Source organism: Sarcophilus harrisii, chromosome X (assembly GCF_902635505.1).
Source record: "Sarcophilus harrisii chromosome X, mSarHar1.11, whole genome shotgun sequence".
Classification (NCBI taxonomy): Eukaryota; Metazoa; Chordata; class Mammalia; order Dasyuromorphia; family Dasyuridae; genus Sarcophilus; species Sarcophilus harrisii.
The window spans coordinates 26,171,032-26,185,487 of NC_045432.1; the positions used below are offsets into that span (position 1 = coordinate 26,171,032).

The 14,456-nt window shown below is 45.6% G+C and overlaps 3 protein-coding genes across 3 annotated transcripts in view; 2 read left to right on the forward strand and 1 right to left on the reverse strand.

Moving 5' to 3' along the window:
- Positions 1-2,110: 2,110 nt before the first annotated feature.
- On the reverse strand, positions 2,111-3,327 carry RNF113A (ring finger protein 113A). The gene has a single exon (XM_003774771.3). It carries the CDS (start codon positions 3,209-3,211, stop codon positions 2,156-2,158), a length of 1,056 nt encoding a protein of 351 aa, XP_003774819.1. The 5' UTR covers positions 3,212-3,327; the 3' UTR covers positions 2,111-2,155.
- A 1-nt stretch (position 3,328) lies between these two features.
- Positions 3,329-8,114, forward strand: NDUFA1 (NADH:ubiquinone oxidoreductase subunit A1). The gene is made up of 3 exons (XM_003774759.2): positions 3,329-3,576; positions 4,480-4,569; positions 7,991-8,114. The coding sequence occupies exons 1-3, from the start codon at positions 3,475-3,477 to the stop codon at positions 8,018-8,020; spliced, it is 222 nt and encodes a 73-aa protein (XP_003774807.1). The 5' UTR covers positions 3,329-3,474; the 3' UTR covers positions 8,021-8,114.
- A 4,726-nt stretch (positions 8,115-12,840) lies between these two features.
- AKAP14 (A-kinase anchoring protein 14) overlaps positions 12,841-14,456 on the forward strand; it is a 50,637-nt gene continuing 49,021 nt past the window's right edge. Inside the window, exon 1 of the mRNA XM_023506917.2 lies at positions 12,841-12,929. The gene's annotated coding sequence lies outside the window, so the exon portion shown is untranslated. The remainder of the gene's footprint in view (positions 12,930-14,456) is intronic.

Consider the following 14,456-nt stretch of genomic DNA (forward strand, 5'->3'; position numbering starts at 1 on the left):
GAAGAGATACCAGGTAAATCGAAGCACCCCCCAACTCTAGCTCAATTTAGCCATTAGGGGTATGGGGGTCCCCCACCTGAGCTCAATTTAGCCAGAAGGGATACCAGGTCCACCTGTAACCCAGTTTCACCAAAAATCATGGGTACCAGGTAAATCCCAGTTCCCCCAACTCTAGCTCAATTTAGCCAGAAGGGATACCATGTAAATCTAAGGTCCCCCCAATTCTAGCTCAATTTAGTCAGAAGGGATACCAGGTAAATCCCAGCTTCCCCAAACTCTAGCTCAATTTAGCCAGGAGAATATGAGGCAAATCCAAGGGGCCTCCCAGCCTAGCTCAATTTAGTCAGAAGGGATACCAGGTCCACCTGTACCCCAGTTTCACCAAAAATTATGGGTACCAGGTAAATCCAAGCTCCCCTCAATTCCAGGTCAATTTAGCCAGAAGAGATACCAGGTAAATCTAAGCACCCCCCCCCCCAACTCTAGCTCAATTTAGTCACAAGGGATATCAGGAAAATCCTAGCTTCCCCCAACTCTAGTTGAATTTATCCAGAAGAATATGAAGCAAATCCAAGGGATCCCCCCACCCTAGCTCAATTAGGCAGAAGGGATACAAGGCAAATCCAAGGGCCCCCCCACCCTAGCTCAATTTAGACAGAAGGGATACCAGGTCCATCTCCACCCCTGTTTCACCAGATATCATGGGTACCAGGTAAATACAAGCTCCCCCCAACTCTAGCTAAATTTAGTCATAAGGGATACCAGGCAAATCCGAGCTCCCCCAACTCTAGCTCAATTTAGACAGAAGGGATACCAGGCAAATCTAAGGTCCCCCCAACCCTAGCTCAGTTTAGCCAGAAGAATATGAGGCAAATCGAAGGGCCCCCTACCCTAGCTCAATTAGGCAGAAGGGATACCAGATAAATCTAAGGTCCCCCCAACTCTAGCTCAATTAGGCAGAAGGGATACAAGGCAAATCCGAGGGGCCCCCCACCCTAGTTCAATTTAGTCAGAAGGGATATCAGGTAAATCCTAGCTCCCCCAACTCTTGCTCAATTTAACCAGAATGAATGCAAGGAAAATCCAAGAGCCCCCTAGTCTAGCTCGATTTAGCCAGAAGGGATACCAGGTCCACCTCCACCCCAGTTTCACCAGATATCATGGGTACCAGGTAAATCCCAGCTCCCCCAACTCTAGCTCAATTTAGCCAGAAGAATATGACACAAATCCAAGGGTCCCCCCAACTCTAGCAAAATTTAGTCAGAAGGGATCCAGGGAAATACAAGCTCCCTCCAACTCTAGTTGAATTTAGCCAGAAGGGATATCAGGTAAATCTAAGGTCCCCCCAACTCTAGCTCAATTTATCCAGAACAGATACTAGCAAATCCAAACTCCCCCCAACTCTAGCTCAATTTAGCTGGAAGGGATATCAGGAAAATCCTAGCTTCCCCCAACTCTAGTTGAATTTATCCAGAAGAATATGAGGGAAATCCAAGGGCCCCCCAGTCTAGCTTAGTTTAGCCAGAAGGGATATCAGGTAAATCTAAGGTCCCCCCAACTCTAGGTCAATTTAGCCAGAAGGGATATCAGGTAAATCTAAGGGCCCCCTACCCTAGCTCAATTAGGCAGAAGGGATATCAGGTAAATGCCAGCTCCCCCAACTCTTGCTCAATTTAGCCAGAACGAATCCGAGGAAAATCCAAGGGCCCCCCAGTCTGGCTCAATTTAGCCAGAAGGGATATCAAGTAAGTTTAAGCCTCCCCCCAAGTCCAGGTCAATTTAGCGAGAATGAATACTAGGCAAATCCAAGGGCCCCCCCAGCCTAGATCAATTTAGCCAGAGGGGATACTAGGTCCACCTCCACCCCAGTTTCACCTGAAATCACGGGTACCAGGTAAATCCCAGCTCCCCTCCCCCTAGCCCAGTTTAGCCAGGATGGATACAAACAAATCCAAACTGTTTCCCTCCCCCACCCCCACCACCCCCACCGTTTAGCCAAAATGGATACCAGACAATCCAAGCCTCCCTATTGTTTTCCCTCCACTCCTTCCTCTTTCCCCCCTTCCCCCCTCCCCCCAGGCGCCCCCGGAATCAACAATTTCCACTCAGGTCAAACTTTGAAAAGAGCAACTTTATTCTTCTAGCTTCACTAGGTTTAAGTAACGGGGGCTACGCCTTCATCGGAGCTATCTAAAGGGTCACAAGCGCCTACCCTCGCCTGGGCCTGATGCTTCTCCAGCTTGGCAATCAGGTCCTTGGCGGGGTTGAACACCCCGTTGGTCTGCTGGTCGCAGACATAGCAGCGTTGGGAGGTGCGGAAGTGGCTCAGGGCGCAGCTCTCGCAGAAATAATGCTTGCACTTGGTCACCACGGGGTTCCGGAAGGACTGGCGACAGATGAAGCACTTGAAAGGCAGGTCGTCTTCGTCGTCGCTGCTCACCTCGTAGTCTTCGTCCATGCCCCCGTAGCGGCCCTCGTCTAGCTCGCGCTCGATCTGCCAGCCGTGCTTGTAATCGGAGCGGTCGTGCAGGAACTTGCAGCTGTCCCCGAAGCCGCAGAAGCCCGTCTCCTTGTAATCTTTGCAAATATCTGGTTGATAATCCCAGCGCACCGTGGCGCGCAGATGTTCGGGCGCGCGGATGGGGCCCTTTCTCACCATCCCGGATGACGCGTTGCCCATGGAAGTGTCCTTAGGTTTGACGTATCTCTGGTAATTGTTGATGCCCCGGTAGATTTTATCATCCTCTTTGCCGCGCAGCTCCTCTTGGATCTTCTGACTGCGTTCGAAGATGGCCTGAGCATCGTGCTCCTTTTCGGTGTCGAGCTCGTAGACGGCCGTGGCGCCCATGTCCTCCGGACCCACGGGTTTGGCCGAGCGTGTGGACTTGTAGTGGACGCTCACGGACGACGACGGCTCGCTCTCGTCGTCGCCCCCGCTGCTGGCGCCGCTGTAAGCGGTGGGCGCCTTTTTTTCTCGGCAACTGCCGCGCGTCTTCTGGATCATGGGGTTGGGGACCAGGCGCCTCTTCTCCCTCCGGACCACCACATTGCCCTCGTCGCTGCTGCTACTGCTGCTACCTTCGTTTCCCCCGGGCTGCTTGTCGAAAGCGGGACGTTTCCTGCGGCCGGCTGCGCTCTTGCGACTCGTTTTCTTGAAGAGGAAGGTGCACACCGGCTCCGGCGGAGGATCGGAGGACAGCTCGTCAGCCATGACCGGCGCTCAGAAGTGTGAAGGAGCGACTACACAGCCCCGGCCCCGGCGCCGGCGCCGGCGCCGGGGCCGCCGTCACGTCCGGTCGCCACCAGGAGAAAAGTGGGCGGGAAACACGGCCGCGGACGCCGATTGGTCGCCGCCTAGGAGGACGGCGGTGCGGGGATTGCTGGGATCGGAAGCGACCCCGGTCACCTTAACCCCGCAACCGGCGTCTATCTGCGATTACCTTCTCTGTCCGTGGCCGCGAGCCTTCTGCCGAGATGTGGTTTGAAATTCTTCCGGGTCTGGCGGTCATGGCCGTATGTCTGACGGTCCCGGGAATTAGCACCACTCTCATCCAGAAGTACACCAACGGGGGCAAGGTAGGGCTCGGCTTCCCGTCAACCTCCGGCAAGCCCGAGCTGGGACCCGGGGAGATCCGGAGCTAGCTCTTGGCCCCGGAGGGGAAGGGAAGGGAGGTGACGAGGTCCGTGCTCTCGAGCTGGAAGGGACCGAGGACAAAACGGAGACGCAGTGAAGGGAAGGGGCTTCTTTCGGGTCACTCCCAGGATCCTTAAAATTAGAGCTGGAAAGGACCGGGGCCTATCTTCTCAATCCCCCTCTCCCCTTCCTTTTACCGAGGAAGACGTTGAGACCTGGGAAGAAGTGACATCCGAGGGCACACAGGAATTAAGTCTAAGCCCTCTGATTCCAAGTCCATGAATAGCTTTTGGGAAATGTGAGCACTATAAACATAAAACTTAGATGGAGGTGGCACGATGGGTAGATCTGAAGTCCAGAAGATCTGTGGTTAAATTCAGCCTCAGGTACTTAGTAGCTGTGTGACCCTGGGCTTATTTTGAGGATCAAGTAGGATAATATTTGTCAAGTACTTAGCACAGTGCCTGGGCACAGTTAAATATTAACTATTATTATTGTTCTATCTATTATGTATATACTATTGTTACTGTATCTACATGATAAATGCTACTCTGTAAAAAGATGTTTCTCTCCCCTCCCTCCCCCCAGAAAGACGAAGAACTGAGGAGAAGTTCTGTGAAGTAAATCATTACATCTTTTGACTCCTAATTTTCATCCCCTCTTAACATGCCCCTTATCTTTTCTTGATTTGGACGTCTAGTAGTCTGGTTTTTGTTTTTAGGCTTCATGCTCTTCCTTCTTTTGTTTGATCTCTGTGATAGTTTTTGAATGTTTCTTTTCCACTTTCTAATTTCTCATCACTGGGCCATTTGAACTGCAGTGTAATGATATTGTTCTCTTTATAGGAAAAGAGAATTGCCCGAAATCGATACCAGTGGAGTCTCTTGGAAAGGGACAGGAGGATCTCTGGATTCCATCGTTATTACGAATCTAAGGTAAAATTTGTCCTGCTGTCCACATGAGCCGGTTGGTGGTTGGGTTCATTTTGAAAGTGTCTTACCCTGGAGGGATCTTTTGGCTGATTGAGTGGTGGGAGAGACCATAACTTGTGATTTCAGGGTCTCTAGGTAAGGTAGTTTGCAGCTTCCAGTTCTGACCAGAACACACTGCGAAATTCTTCACAACACACTAAGGGTCCAGTGTCTCACCAGCCTGGGGTCGTTACCCAGTTCCAGACTGACCGTTGTCAATAGGCAATCACAAGTGCATGAAAGTTTGGTGAAAACTAGGTTTATTACAAAAGAAATGAACGTGAGTGTGGAACCTAAAGATTTGACATCCATACAGAAGTTTGTGTTTTTATGACAGCAGAAGAAAGGAAGGAAAGGATACCACAAATCTCTACCTAAAGGCATTTGGGGGGAAAAGTGAAGTAAAGATGGGAAAAGGACTAAATCCTTCCTTAGGACAAAGAGCAAATTATAGCAAAAGCCTCATTCTTTTTATTTTTATTTGCTGAGGCATTTGGGGTTAACTGACTTACCCAGGGTCACACAGCTAGGAAATGTTAAGTGTCTGAGGTCAGATTTGAACTCGGGTCCTCCTGACTTCAGGGCTGCTGCTCTATCCACTGCGCCCCCTAGCTGCCCCTAAAGCCTCATTCTTTTCCCTTAGAACCTGTTACACTCTGAAGATAGGACAGTCTGCTTCTCTGCAAGGGTCCTACTTGCAAAAGCAATTTTTTTGTCTAGTGGAGACTGTCTGGGCACCTCTCTTAACTCCCAAGGACACAGAGGGAGTCCACTTTGGGATGCAAACATCACATTATGTCAACTGGGGGGAGACCCTTTTATTCCTGAGTCATTTAAGGCCTCCTGCATGCTCTGGGTCCAGTGTTTCTGGAAAATATGACAACTCAGACAAATTTGGAGATTCTTACCACCATTTAGAAGGCAGAATTCCTCCACCTTCAGTCTAGCTTTGATAGCTTTATAAGCGCTCTAGGAACAGTGAATGAAGAATGAAAACTAAGGAAGATGGAGGCCCAAATCTAGAGGATACTGATGGGGTTTTGGTTTTGATTTTTTTTTAGTAACCTAAGCAAGTAGGATCACCTTCTGTTTTGAGAAAGGCAGTCCAAGGTGCATTTGGAAGAGTCCTGGCCTTGAATTTCAGAGAGCTAGGCTCAAAGTCCAGTTGAAATACAAGTTTTTTCTTGTCTTTAAATTTCAGTTCTCTCCACAGCAGACTAACAATACATGCACTGTCTGTCTCACAGGGTTTTTCTAGGAATCACATGAAAAGAACGTATACAGAATCCTACATAAACATGTCTTGATTCTTTTTCTGGGAGGTTGCTGCCTAAACTAAGTCATGGTGTACAGTTGAAATAATTGTTAACAATCATCTAATCTTAGCAGTGGTAATCATCAGAGGAATCTTTAGTTTGTTAGTCAATGACTCTGAGGTAGCAGCTTGGACTTCTAACTGTAGAAGGTCATGGCAACCGTAAGCTGTGTTTGGCCCGGAGAAGACAAAGCTTGGGAGACGTGATTGGAGGGCATGATTCTTTAGGTTTGGAAGGGCCATCTGTCACATGGAGGCAGAATTGGCCTTGTCCTGTGGGGCATCAGCAGTGGCAGGAGGATGCAAATAAGCCAGTTTAGGTGAGGTGATAGGAACTCTTTTCTGACATTTGAGCTGTCCCAAAGTTCCTTCCTTAGTGGTCTTCAGACTACTTGTCCATTGTGTTATTGTGGAGATTCCTTTGGAGTATGCTTTAGGCTACGTGGCTCAGGTCCCTTCCAACTCATATTTTTTTTAATTCTGGACAAATCACAGAGCCTTGCCATAAAGAGAGACTAGGAGGAATGTTATAAATAGTAAATTGTTAGGTAAGGCTTTTTTTTGCCTTTTTTTTTTTTTAAGGTAGGATTTCTGCCCCCCAGTGGCTGATTTTTTCGTCACATCACTTTATTTTTTTTCAACTTTGTCAAGCCTAAAGCTACTCCTCATGACTTGGAAATAACATTCTAATTCAACTAATTGAACAAATCTGCCAAAGGGGATAATCTGAATCACTTTTCTCCTGGCAGAATCATTTCAGTCATGTCAAATACCATTTAAGAAACTAGAGATCGTTTAATTTTAATCCACTTTCTCAATTGGATTGCAGGATTAGAGTATACACTCCAATGAGGTCCAGTATCTATGTGGCCACCACCTGAGGAAAAAATTCTAAAGGACACATTGTCAAACCAGTTTAAAAAAAAGAGAGAGAAAAGCAAAATAAAATGCAAAAAATAAAAAGCAAAAAAAAAAAAAAAAACAAACAAACCCAACCCAACAACAAAAAAATTGCAAATGCTATGTTGTGGTCCACACTCACTTCCCACAGTTCTCTCTCTGGGTGTAGCTGGTTCTCTTTATCACTGAACAATTAGAACTGGTTTGAATCATCTCATTGTTGAAGAGAACCACTTCCATCAGAATTGATCATCATATAGTATTGTTGTTGAAGTATATAATAATCTCCTGGTTCTGCTTATTTCACTCAGCATCAGTTCATGCAAGTCTCTCTAGGCCTCTCTGAAATCATCCTGCTGGTCATTTCTTATAGAACAATAATATTCCATAACATTCCTATACTGCAATTTACCCAGCCATTCTCCAATTGATGGGTATCCATTCATTTTCCAGTTTCTGGCCACTACAAACAGGGCTGCCACAAAAATTTCTGCACATGTGGGTCCCTTTCTCTCCTTTAAGATCTCTTTGGCATATAAACCCAGTAGAAACACTGCTGGATCATGTCTTTTTCTTTTAACAGCTAGATTTATTGTCCCAGGTATAATGATATATGAAGGCGCTGACTCCTTTTAGAAAGAACTCATTTTGTTTTATAACAAGTATTTCTATAGTGCTAGGGACTGTATCTGGGATTTCACTATAATGTACATCTTATATAGCTTCCAGGTAAGGAAATTCCCCCCACCTCCTTTACCTATATAGATCTAAGTCTAAGATCTGCACTTCTCTGCAATTCATAGTCCTGGAGCATTGAGCAACTTGTGCAGGCTCCCATAGGCAGTAAACAGCTAAGGAGACTCTCAAGTCCAGATTTTCCTGGAGGCCAGCCCTCTGCTCACTGGGCTATATCCACTTGTTTCATCACTTAGCATGTATCTATTTGAAAGTTTCTACAAGCCCTTTGTAACAGGATCTTTGATTGTCAAAAATACGTGTTATATTGTCATGTGAAATGATATATATGTTTAAATTATAACTGACTGGTTTTTGCTTCAACATAACTGTAAGCAGAGAGTGATAGTTGCTTTGCAGAAAGAGAAGTGAGAAATGCTGACCTTTCCTCAGAGACAATGGTATTCACATTTCTTTCTCCTTTAAACTTTTTAGGGATTGGAGAACATAAAGGATGATGCATAAGTGGACGTTTGAAGCCTACCATCTTCGTGATTGCTGAATGCTTATATGATATATTGTCTGGTGCAATTAAAGACAAAAACAACTACCCAGAAAGCAGATCTCTTTTTTTGCATTCAAACACTACACCCTTTCCTCTGTTTCTCTTATATAGACATATGCTAGAACTTGAACACTGGGTCCAAGCGTGAAGCTTTAGGCAATCAAAGGGGCAATCAAATCAATTCAGAGGGGGCTAGGAAAGCCGGTGGAAAGAAATGTAATTGCTGTGGTTTTCTTTTCTGAAGGAATTCTTCTGTTCTTTTTATCAGAAAAGTAAACTGAGTCATTCAGCATTATATTTAATGGTCAGATCTAGGATTAGAAACTCTTTTTTATTAATTATCTCAAATACCACTTTGGAGGGCAGTTATCTCACATAGAGGTCCCTCTCAACCAAATGGCCTGTCTAGGTTACCAAAAATAATAATAACAATCTGGAATTTGTATAATCTTGTGGAAATAATTCTAGAAAGTTCAAAACACCTCTTTGGAGGGCAATTGTCTGACATAGAGATCCCTGTCAACCAAATATCCTGTCTAGGTTACCAAAAGTATACATATATATATATATATATATATATATATATAATAATCTGGCATTTACATAATCTTGTGGAAATAATTCCAGAAAGTTCAAAAAGTCTCATCCTATCAGGTTTGCATTTATCATCCAGAAAGGGAAAGCAAGTCAAAGAGATTTTTAAGTTATTAAAGTCCAACAGTCAGTACCAGACAGCTTCAGGGACTCTAGAAATCAATAAAAAGACAACAGGTTACAGAGATTCATCCAAGAGTAAATTGCAGGGGTCAGTCCAATTGTGTCAGCCCACCCAACATAAATTGTTAGTAGTCAGCTTTTGTAGGCGGGTATTTAGTCTTGTCCGAGAGCCAAGAGACCTAATGAATTATAGATTCCACAGTGAACAGTGATTAAGGAATAGGGCTTGAATTTTGTCAGAAATTATGGCTTAAGTTTTCCATATTTCTGGGAAAGATGAATGCCTTCCTGAAGGCAAAAGACTTTTTTTTTTAATTAAGTATTAAGTTCCTTCTCGGCAGTAGTCTTTCATTTTGTAAATTTTCCATAGCTCCCATTTACAAGACACTTTAGACTTTTAAAAGGTAACTTTTCAGTAAGATAAACATCAATGGCTACCAGTTCTGTTGATTGAAAATAGTGTAGGGTGAGGAAAGATGTGAAATTTAGTGTTGGGTTTGTTACTGAAAATATCCAGAAAAAGCAAGCAAGTAAACGTGCCTCAAAGCAGTATGTCAGCACCACAGGTGGCATGGTAAATTAAAAAAGAAAATCCCATTTCTTAATCTCTTTTGTTGAGCCAGACCCGTGAATTCTGGTATTGGAATAGGGAATTCTGGGTAGGGAAACTCCTTCTACCAGGGGAGTCCAACATTAGCTCTATAGGTTATGATTTTAGGGAAACAGGTTAGGTGATTCACCTAGAGCCTCACACCAGGGATGTATCAAAGATTGGGCTTGAGCCCAAGTCTTGTCTCTGAGACCAGGCTTTATTCCTAAACCCTTAAAAATTCAGTTGAAAATTTGGCCTGATTTTAAATCCCAGAAAAATCAAAATACTCAAACTACTTCAGGCCTAAACCTTTGTCATCAGATAGAGCGGGACCAGTAGAAGGTAGGGTATGGCCAAACTTCGTTTCCTTTATTTCATTACTTCAGCCAAGAACCAATGAGAAGAATGTTTTTACCGGTTTAAGAAATGCCAAGGAGAGTTCTTGGGGAGCCCTTGACCTGACAAGAAAAGCCCAATGAAAATGTTTGTGGTGGAGCCTTAGAGCCCTAGATTTCCCTTCTGCTGTTTTGACAGGGCCTAGAGTTAGAAGAGCAGAGAAACCTGCTATCTGGAGGAGGAGAATGAGATCAGCCTTTGAAAATGATGCTCCAAAATAACTGTCTGGACATGTATACATATATTGTATTTAATTTATACTTTAACATATTTAACATGTATTGGTCAACCTGCCATCTGGAGGAGGGGGTAGGGGGAAGGAGGGGAAAAGTTGGAACAAAAGGATTTTCGACTGTCAATACTGAAAAATTAGCCATGCACATATCTTGTAAATAAAAAGCTATAATAAAAAAAAGGAAAAAAAAATGTAATAGGAAATACTTTGAGTGCTTTCTATTAAGTATAGACTTATACTGAAAAAAAAAAGAAAATGATGCTATCATAGCAATAAATTCAGACGAATATAATACCAACATCTACAAACATGACCATTTCAATATACAAAGAAGAACAGAAAAAGGGAGACTGTATGTGAAACCCATCCAGCAAGTGCAATCGTTTTCTCGAAAGTGTGGTAAACTTAAGACACTTTTTTTGCAACAACTCTCACGTGTTAATGCAGCTTTATAGATGAGAAAGCCAAGCCACATAGAGGGGAAATGACACAGGGCCTGGCAGTAAGGGTCAGGGCCAAGGGTCAAACCCATTTGGCCATACTGCTTCTAGACAGATGTCCTTGTCAAATATATGGGGCAATTTTCCATTTTACAGAACTTGAGCCCAAAGCCATATGAACAAGGCTTGCTCATGATGTCTAGGCCTGTCCTCTATATAGCCCACCTTACCTAAATAACATTTAACCACGTAGTAATACAATTGTCCTATACAAATCCAGCCTCATTTTATGGATGGAAGACCAAAAAACTCTGGGTCTCAGTTTCTTCATCCAAAGAGTTGTATGTGAAAGTCTTAGTTCCAAATCTTGTGGTCCTATTATGTGTAAAGCCCTGAAGGTGAATGAGGAGACGCTGGCTGGCTATAGTAACTGCCATTTTTATTTACAAAGTACTCTATGGGCATTATCTTTATTGATAACCACATTTAAAACTTTAAAAAATATTTTGTTTTTCCTAATACATGCAAAGATAGTTTTCAACATTGACTTCTGCAAATTGTGATCCAAATTTTTCTCCCTCTCGCCCCGACCCCCTCCCCGAGACAGCAAGTAATCCAATATAGGTTAAACATGTGCAGTTCTTCTAAACATATTTTCACATTGATCATGTTGCACAAGAAAAATAAGAGCAAACAAAGTAAAAATGAGAAAGAAAAAAAAGGCAAGCTAACAATAACAACAACAAAAGGTGAAAATACTATCCTGTGATCCAGAATCCAATCCCCATGGTCCCCTTCTGGATTAGGCTGTAATTTCTCTTGAGTTAGCCACCATAGCAGGGTAAGTGGAAAGAACACTGATTGAGGAGAAAGAGGCTCTGGGTCTGAATCCTTCCTCTGACACATTTCCAATGGAATAAGTGACTTTGGACCAATTGCCCCATGGAGTGCTGCCTCCCCCATCGGGCAGGACATGAGGCCTTTCCAGCTTCTCCTCTTTGCCCAGAAGGATTTTGTCAACATTTGAGTGAACTCTGGGTCAGAGCTAGCTGACCAAGTTGAGGATAAAAGGCTAAGCACCTCCTATGTGATATCTCTTCTTTAACAGGCAGGCCATAGGATTCTAATAATCCCTTCCTTCACCTTGGACAGATCACACCTCCAATCCCGGCCTTGACATCAGGCAGACCCAGGACTCATCAACTGCCCATCTCTTTCCTCTTTTCTCTCCCTTTCTATCTCAGAGATCGATAAGCAAATCAACATTGCCAATGCTACTGTGACATGGCTCCCCCGAGGGTCCCTGGGATTTAGAGGCCCACTGACTGGGCCAGAGCTCCCTGCCGTGGCCCTGCTCCTGCTCTCAGCGTCAACTCCACGATCTTTGCTGTGTTCTTATCCCACTCTATTCCGCCCTTGTCTATGTGGGGTCCAAAATTATCTAATCTGCAAGAAAACCACTGAGGCAGGCCTCCGAGCCATTAACAATTTCCAAAAGGGACCGGACCCCTTCAATGAACAGGACCTCAGATCTTCCTTACAATTGGAGATGTCCCCTTTCTCCAGGGCCTTACTTTTATTGGGCTTGCTACCCAGACACTCAGAAGAGCCAAAGTAAAATAGAGTCTCATTGGATGATGGACCTTGCTTTTGACTCCCCAGGAGGGCAAGAAATGACACATCAGTGGGGGAGGGGGTGTCACAGGATGGGCAAGGCAAGGGTCATCTCCACTGACTAAGTGGTAATAAGATGGGCCTTTCCCGGTGTTGGGCGAGAGAAGATGGTCCAGAATTATAAACGTTAGGTGGGGGACTCCAAATCATGTCAAGACATCATGCCCCCCTGGGTTTGGACACCAGGATTCTTGTGGTTAGCTAATGAACTTTATAACTACTCAGTAAATGGTGATGAGTAGATTAACATTTAAGGCCTCCTATTTTAATCTATCAGATTATTACTATATCCAAGAGATGTAAAATACATATTAATATGTGTAATTCCTATATTTGTGTGAGTTGACTAGAAACTCCCAGCTCTCTGAGACTAGAGATCATCTAAACTAACACAGATGGGGAAACTGAGGCCCCGGGAGGCAAGAGAGCTACCCAAGCCACATAAGGGACAAAGGGAGAAAACCCCAACTGGTTTTCTCTTCCCCTCCGTTGCACTGCCTTGTCCAGGCCGTCCCCCCGCCCCTCTCCCGGGGGGTCAAAAGTAGGCTCCATGTATCCCAGGCAAGTTTAGAAAAATAAAAAACAGCCACAAGATGTGTTCTGACTGGGCCCCCTTGTTTCTGTACCCAAGAGAAACCAGAAAGAATGTTAAGGTCTTTCCCCATTGGCTGGTAGTGCCGTTGCCGGGACGACCATTGCTTGCAAACATTCCATCTAGGAGCCCAGTGTAACAGCTGGGGAATTACTTGAGGGAGCCCCAACAGCTGTAGTTGTCCAGCGGAAAAGGGTTCCCAGCCAAGGAACTACTTGGCCAGGTAGGCAGGGCCGGGCCTGAACTTTCTCACCACGCGGGGAGGCCTCTGCCGGCCTACCTTTCTAACCGTTCCCTCTTTTATTGATCTCTTTGGGCTCTGGTGGGGAGTGAAGAGGAGGGGAGGGGGGAAACAGGGTTAGGAAGGGTGTGGATGGAGGGGGGGGTGAAGAGGAAGGGGAGAAAAAGAGGGTTCAGGAATGATTGGATAGTGGTTCGACTGGTGGGGGTTGAAAAATGGTCAACCCCCCAGGAGAGATAGGAGAAAATGCCTGCCCCTGTTCCTTGGAGGAAGTGGGGAGACTATGGATGTGTAAAACTACACGGAAATGGCAGACCTTTTTAAATGTATTGAGTTTTGTTTGTTCTTTGTCATAAGGGACAGACATTTCTGAAGGGGAGGGATTCATTGGGGAACGGCCATAGTGTAGAAATAAGATCACTAACATTTTATTTGTTGAACAACATGGGTGTTAAACAAAAAAGTGACGTCGTCTGTCCTTAGGCCCCCCGCCCCCCACCTCCTCCCAGCTCCACCTCTGAACACTGCAGATCCTATGTACACACAGTTCCCCATGATCAAAATCCATTCGTTGTTAGCCACACACTCCACAACCTGGCTCCGGTTTGGGCAGGATTTGGCTGGGGAGCTGGGGCTTGAGTAGATCACTCTGGAGTGATCTCAGAAATCTCCCCCCCCCCCCACTGTGGCTCAGGCTTCCAATGGGGCTTGAGTGGATCACTCTGGAGTGATCTCAGAAATCTCCCCCCCACTGTGGCTCAGGCTTCCAATGGGGCTTGAGTGGATCACTCTGGAGTGATCTCAGAAATCTCCCCCCCACTGTGGCTCAGGCTTCCAATGGGGCTTGGAGTGGATCACTCTGGAGTGATCTCAGAAATCTCCCCCCCACTGTGGCTCAGGCTTCCAATGGGGCTTGAGTGGATCACTCTGGAGTGATCTCAGAAACCTCCCCCCCACTGTGGCTCAGGCTTCCAATGGGGCTTGAGTGGATCACTCTGGAGTGATCTCAGAAACCTCCCCCCCACTGTGGCTCAGGCTTCCAATGGGGCTTGAGTGGATCACTCTGGAGTGATCTCAGAAACCTCCCCCCCACTGTGGCTCAGGCTTCCAATGGGGCTTGAGTGGATCACTCTGGAGTGATCTCAGAAACCTCCCCCCCACTGTGGCTCAGGCTTCCAATGGGGCTTGAGTGGATCACTCTGGAGTGATCTCAGAAACCTCCCCCCCACTGTGGCTCAGGCTTCTGCTCCCCCAGCCTTGTTCTAAGGTCCCACCCATCGTGGCCTTTGACAGAAAAGCAACTTAGTCCTGTTCCATCCATCATCTGTTAGCCCGACTCCTGGCCCAGCCAATGAATGTCCCCTCATTGTTCTCACCTAACTTAAGTCTTTTGTGTGGCTCTCTGCTCCTCTCCCAAGCCTTAGTTTGTTCGGGACCAAACTTCCCGACTATTCTTAAAAATGGGTCCATGCTCTGCTTTGGTATTGATCCTAGTATTAAGCCCCTCCT

Coding starts and splice junctions, on each gene's coding strand:
- RNF113A (XM_003774771.3), bottom strand. CDS start 3,211: ATGGCTGACGAGCTGTCCTCCGATCCTCCGCCGGAGCCGGTGTGCACC.
- NDUFA1 (XM_003774759.2), top strand. CDS start 3,475: ATGTGGTTTGAAATTCTTCCGGGTCTGGCGGTCATGGCCGTATGTCTG. Junction 3,577..4,479: donor AGTACACCAACGGGGGCAAG/GTAGGGCTCGGC, acceptor TTCTCTTTATAG/GAAAAGAGAATTGCCCGAAA. Junction 4,570..7,990: donor ATCGTTATTACGAATCTAAG/GTAAAATTTGTC, acceptor TAAACTTTTTAG/GGATTGGAGAACATAAAGGA.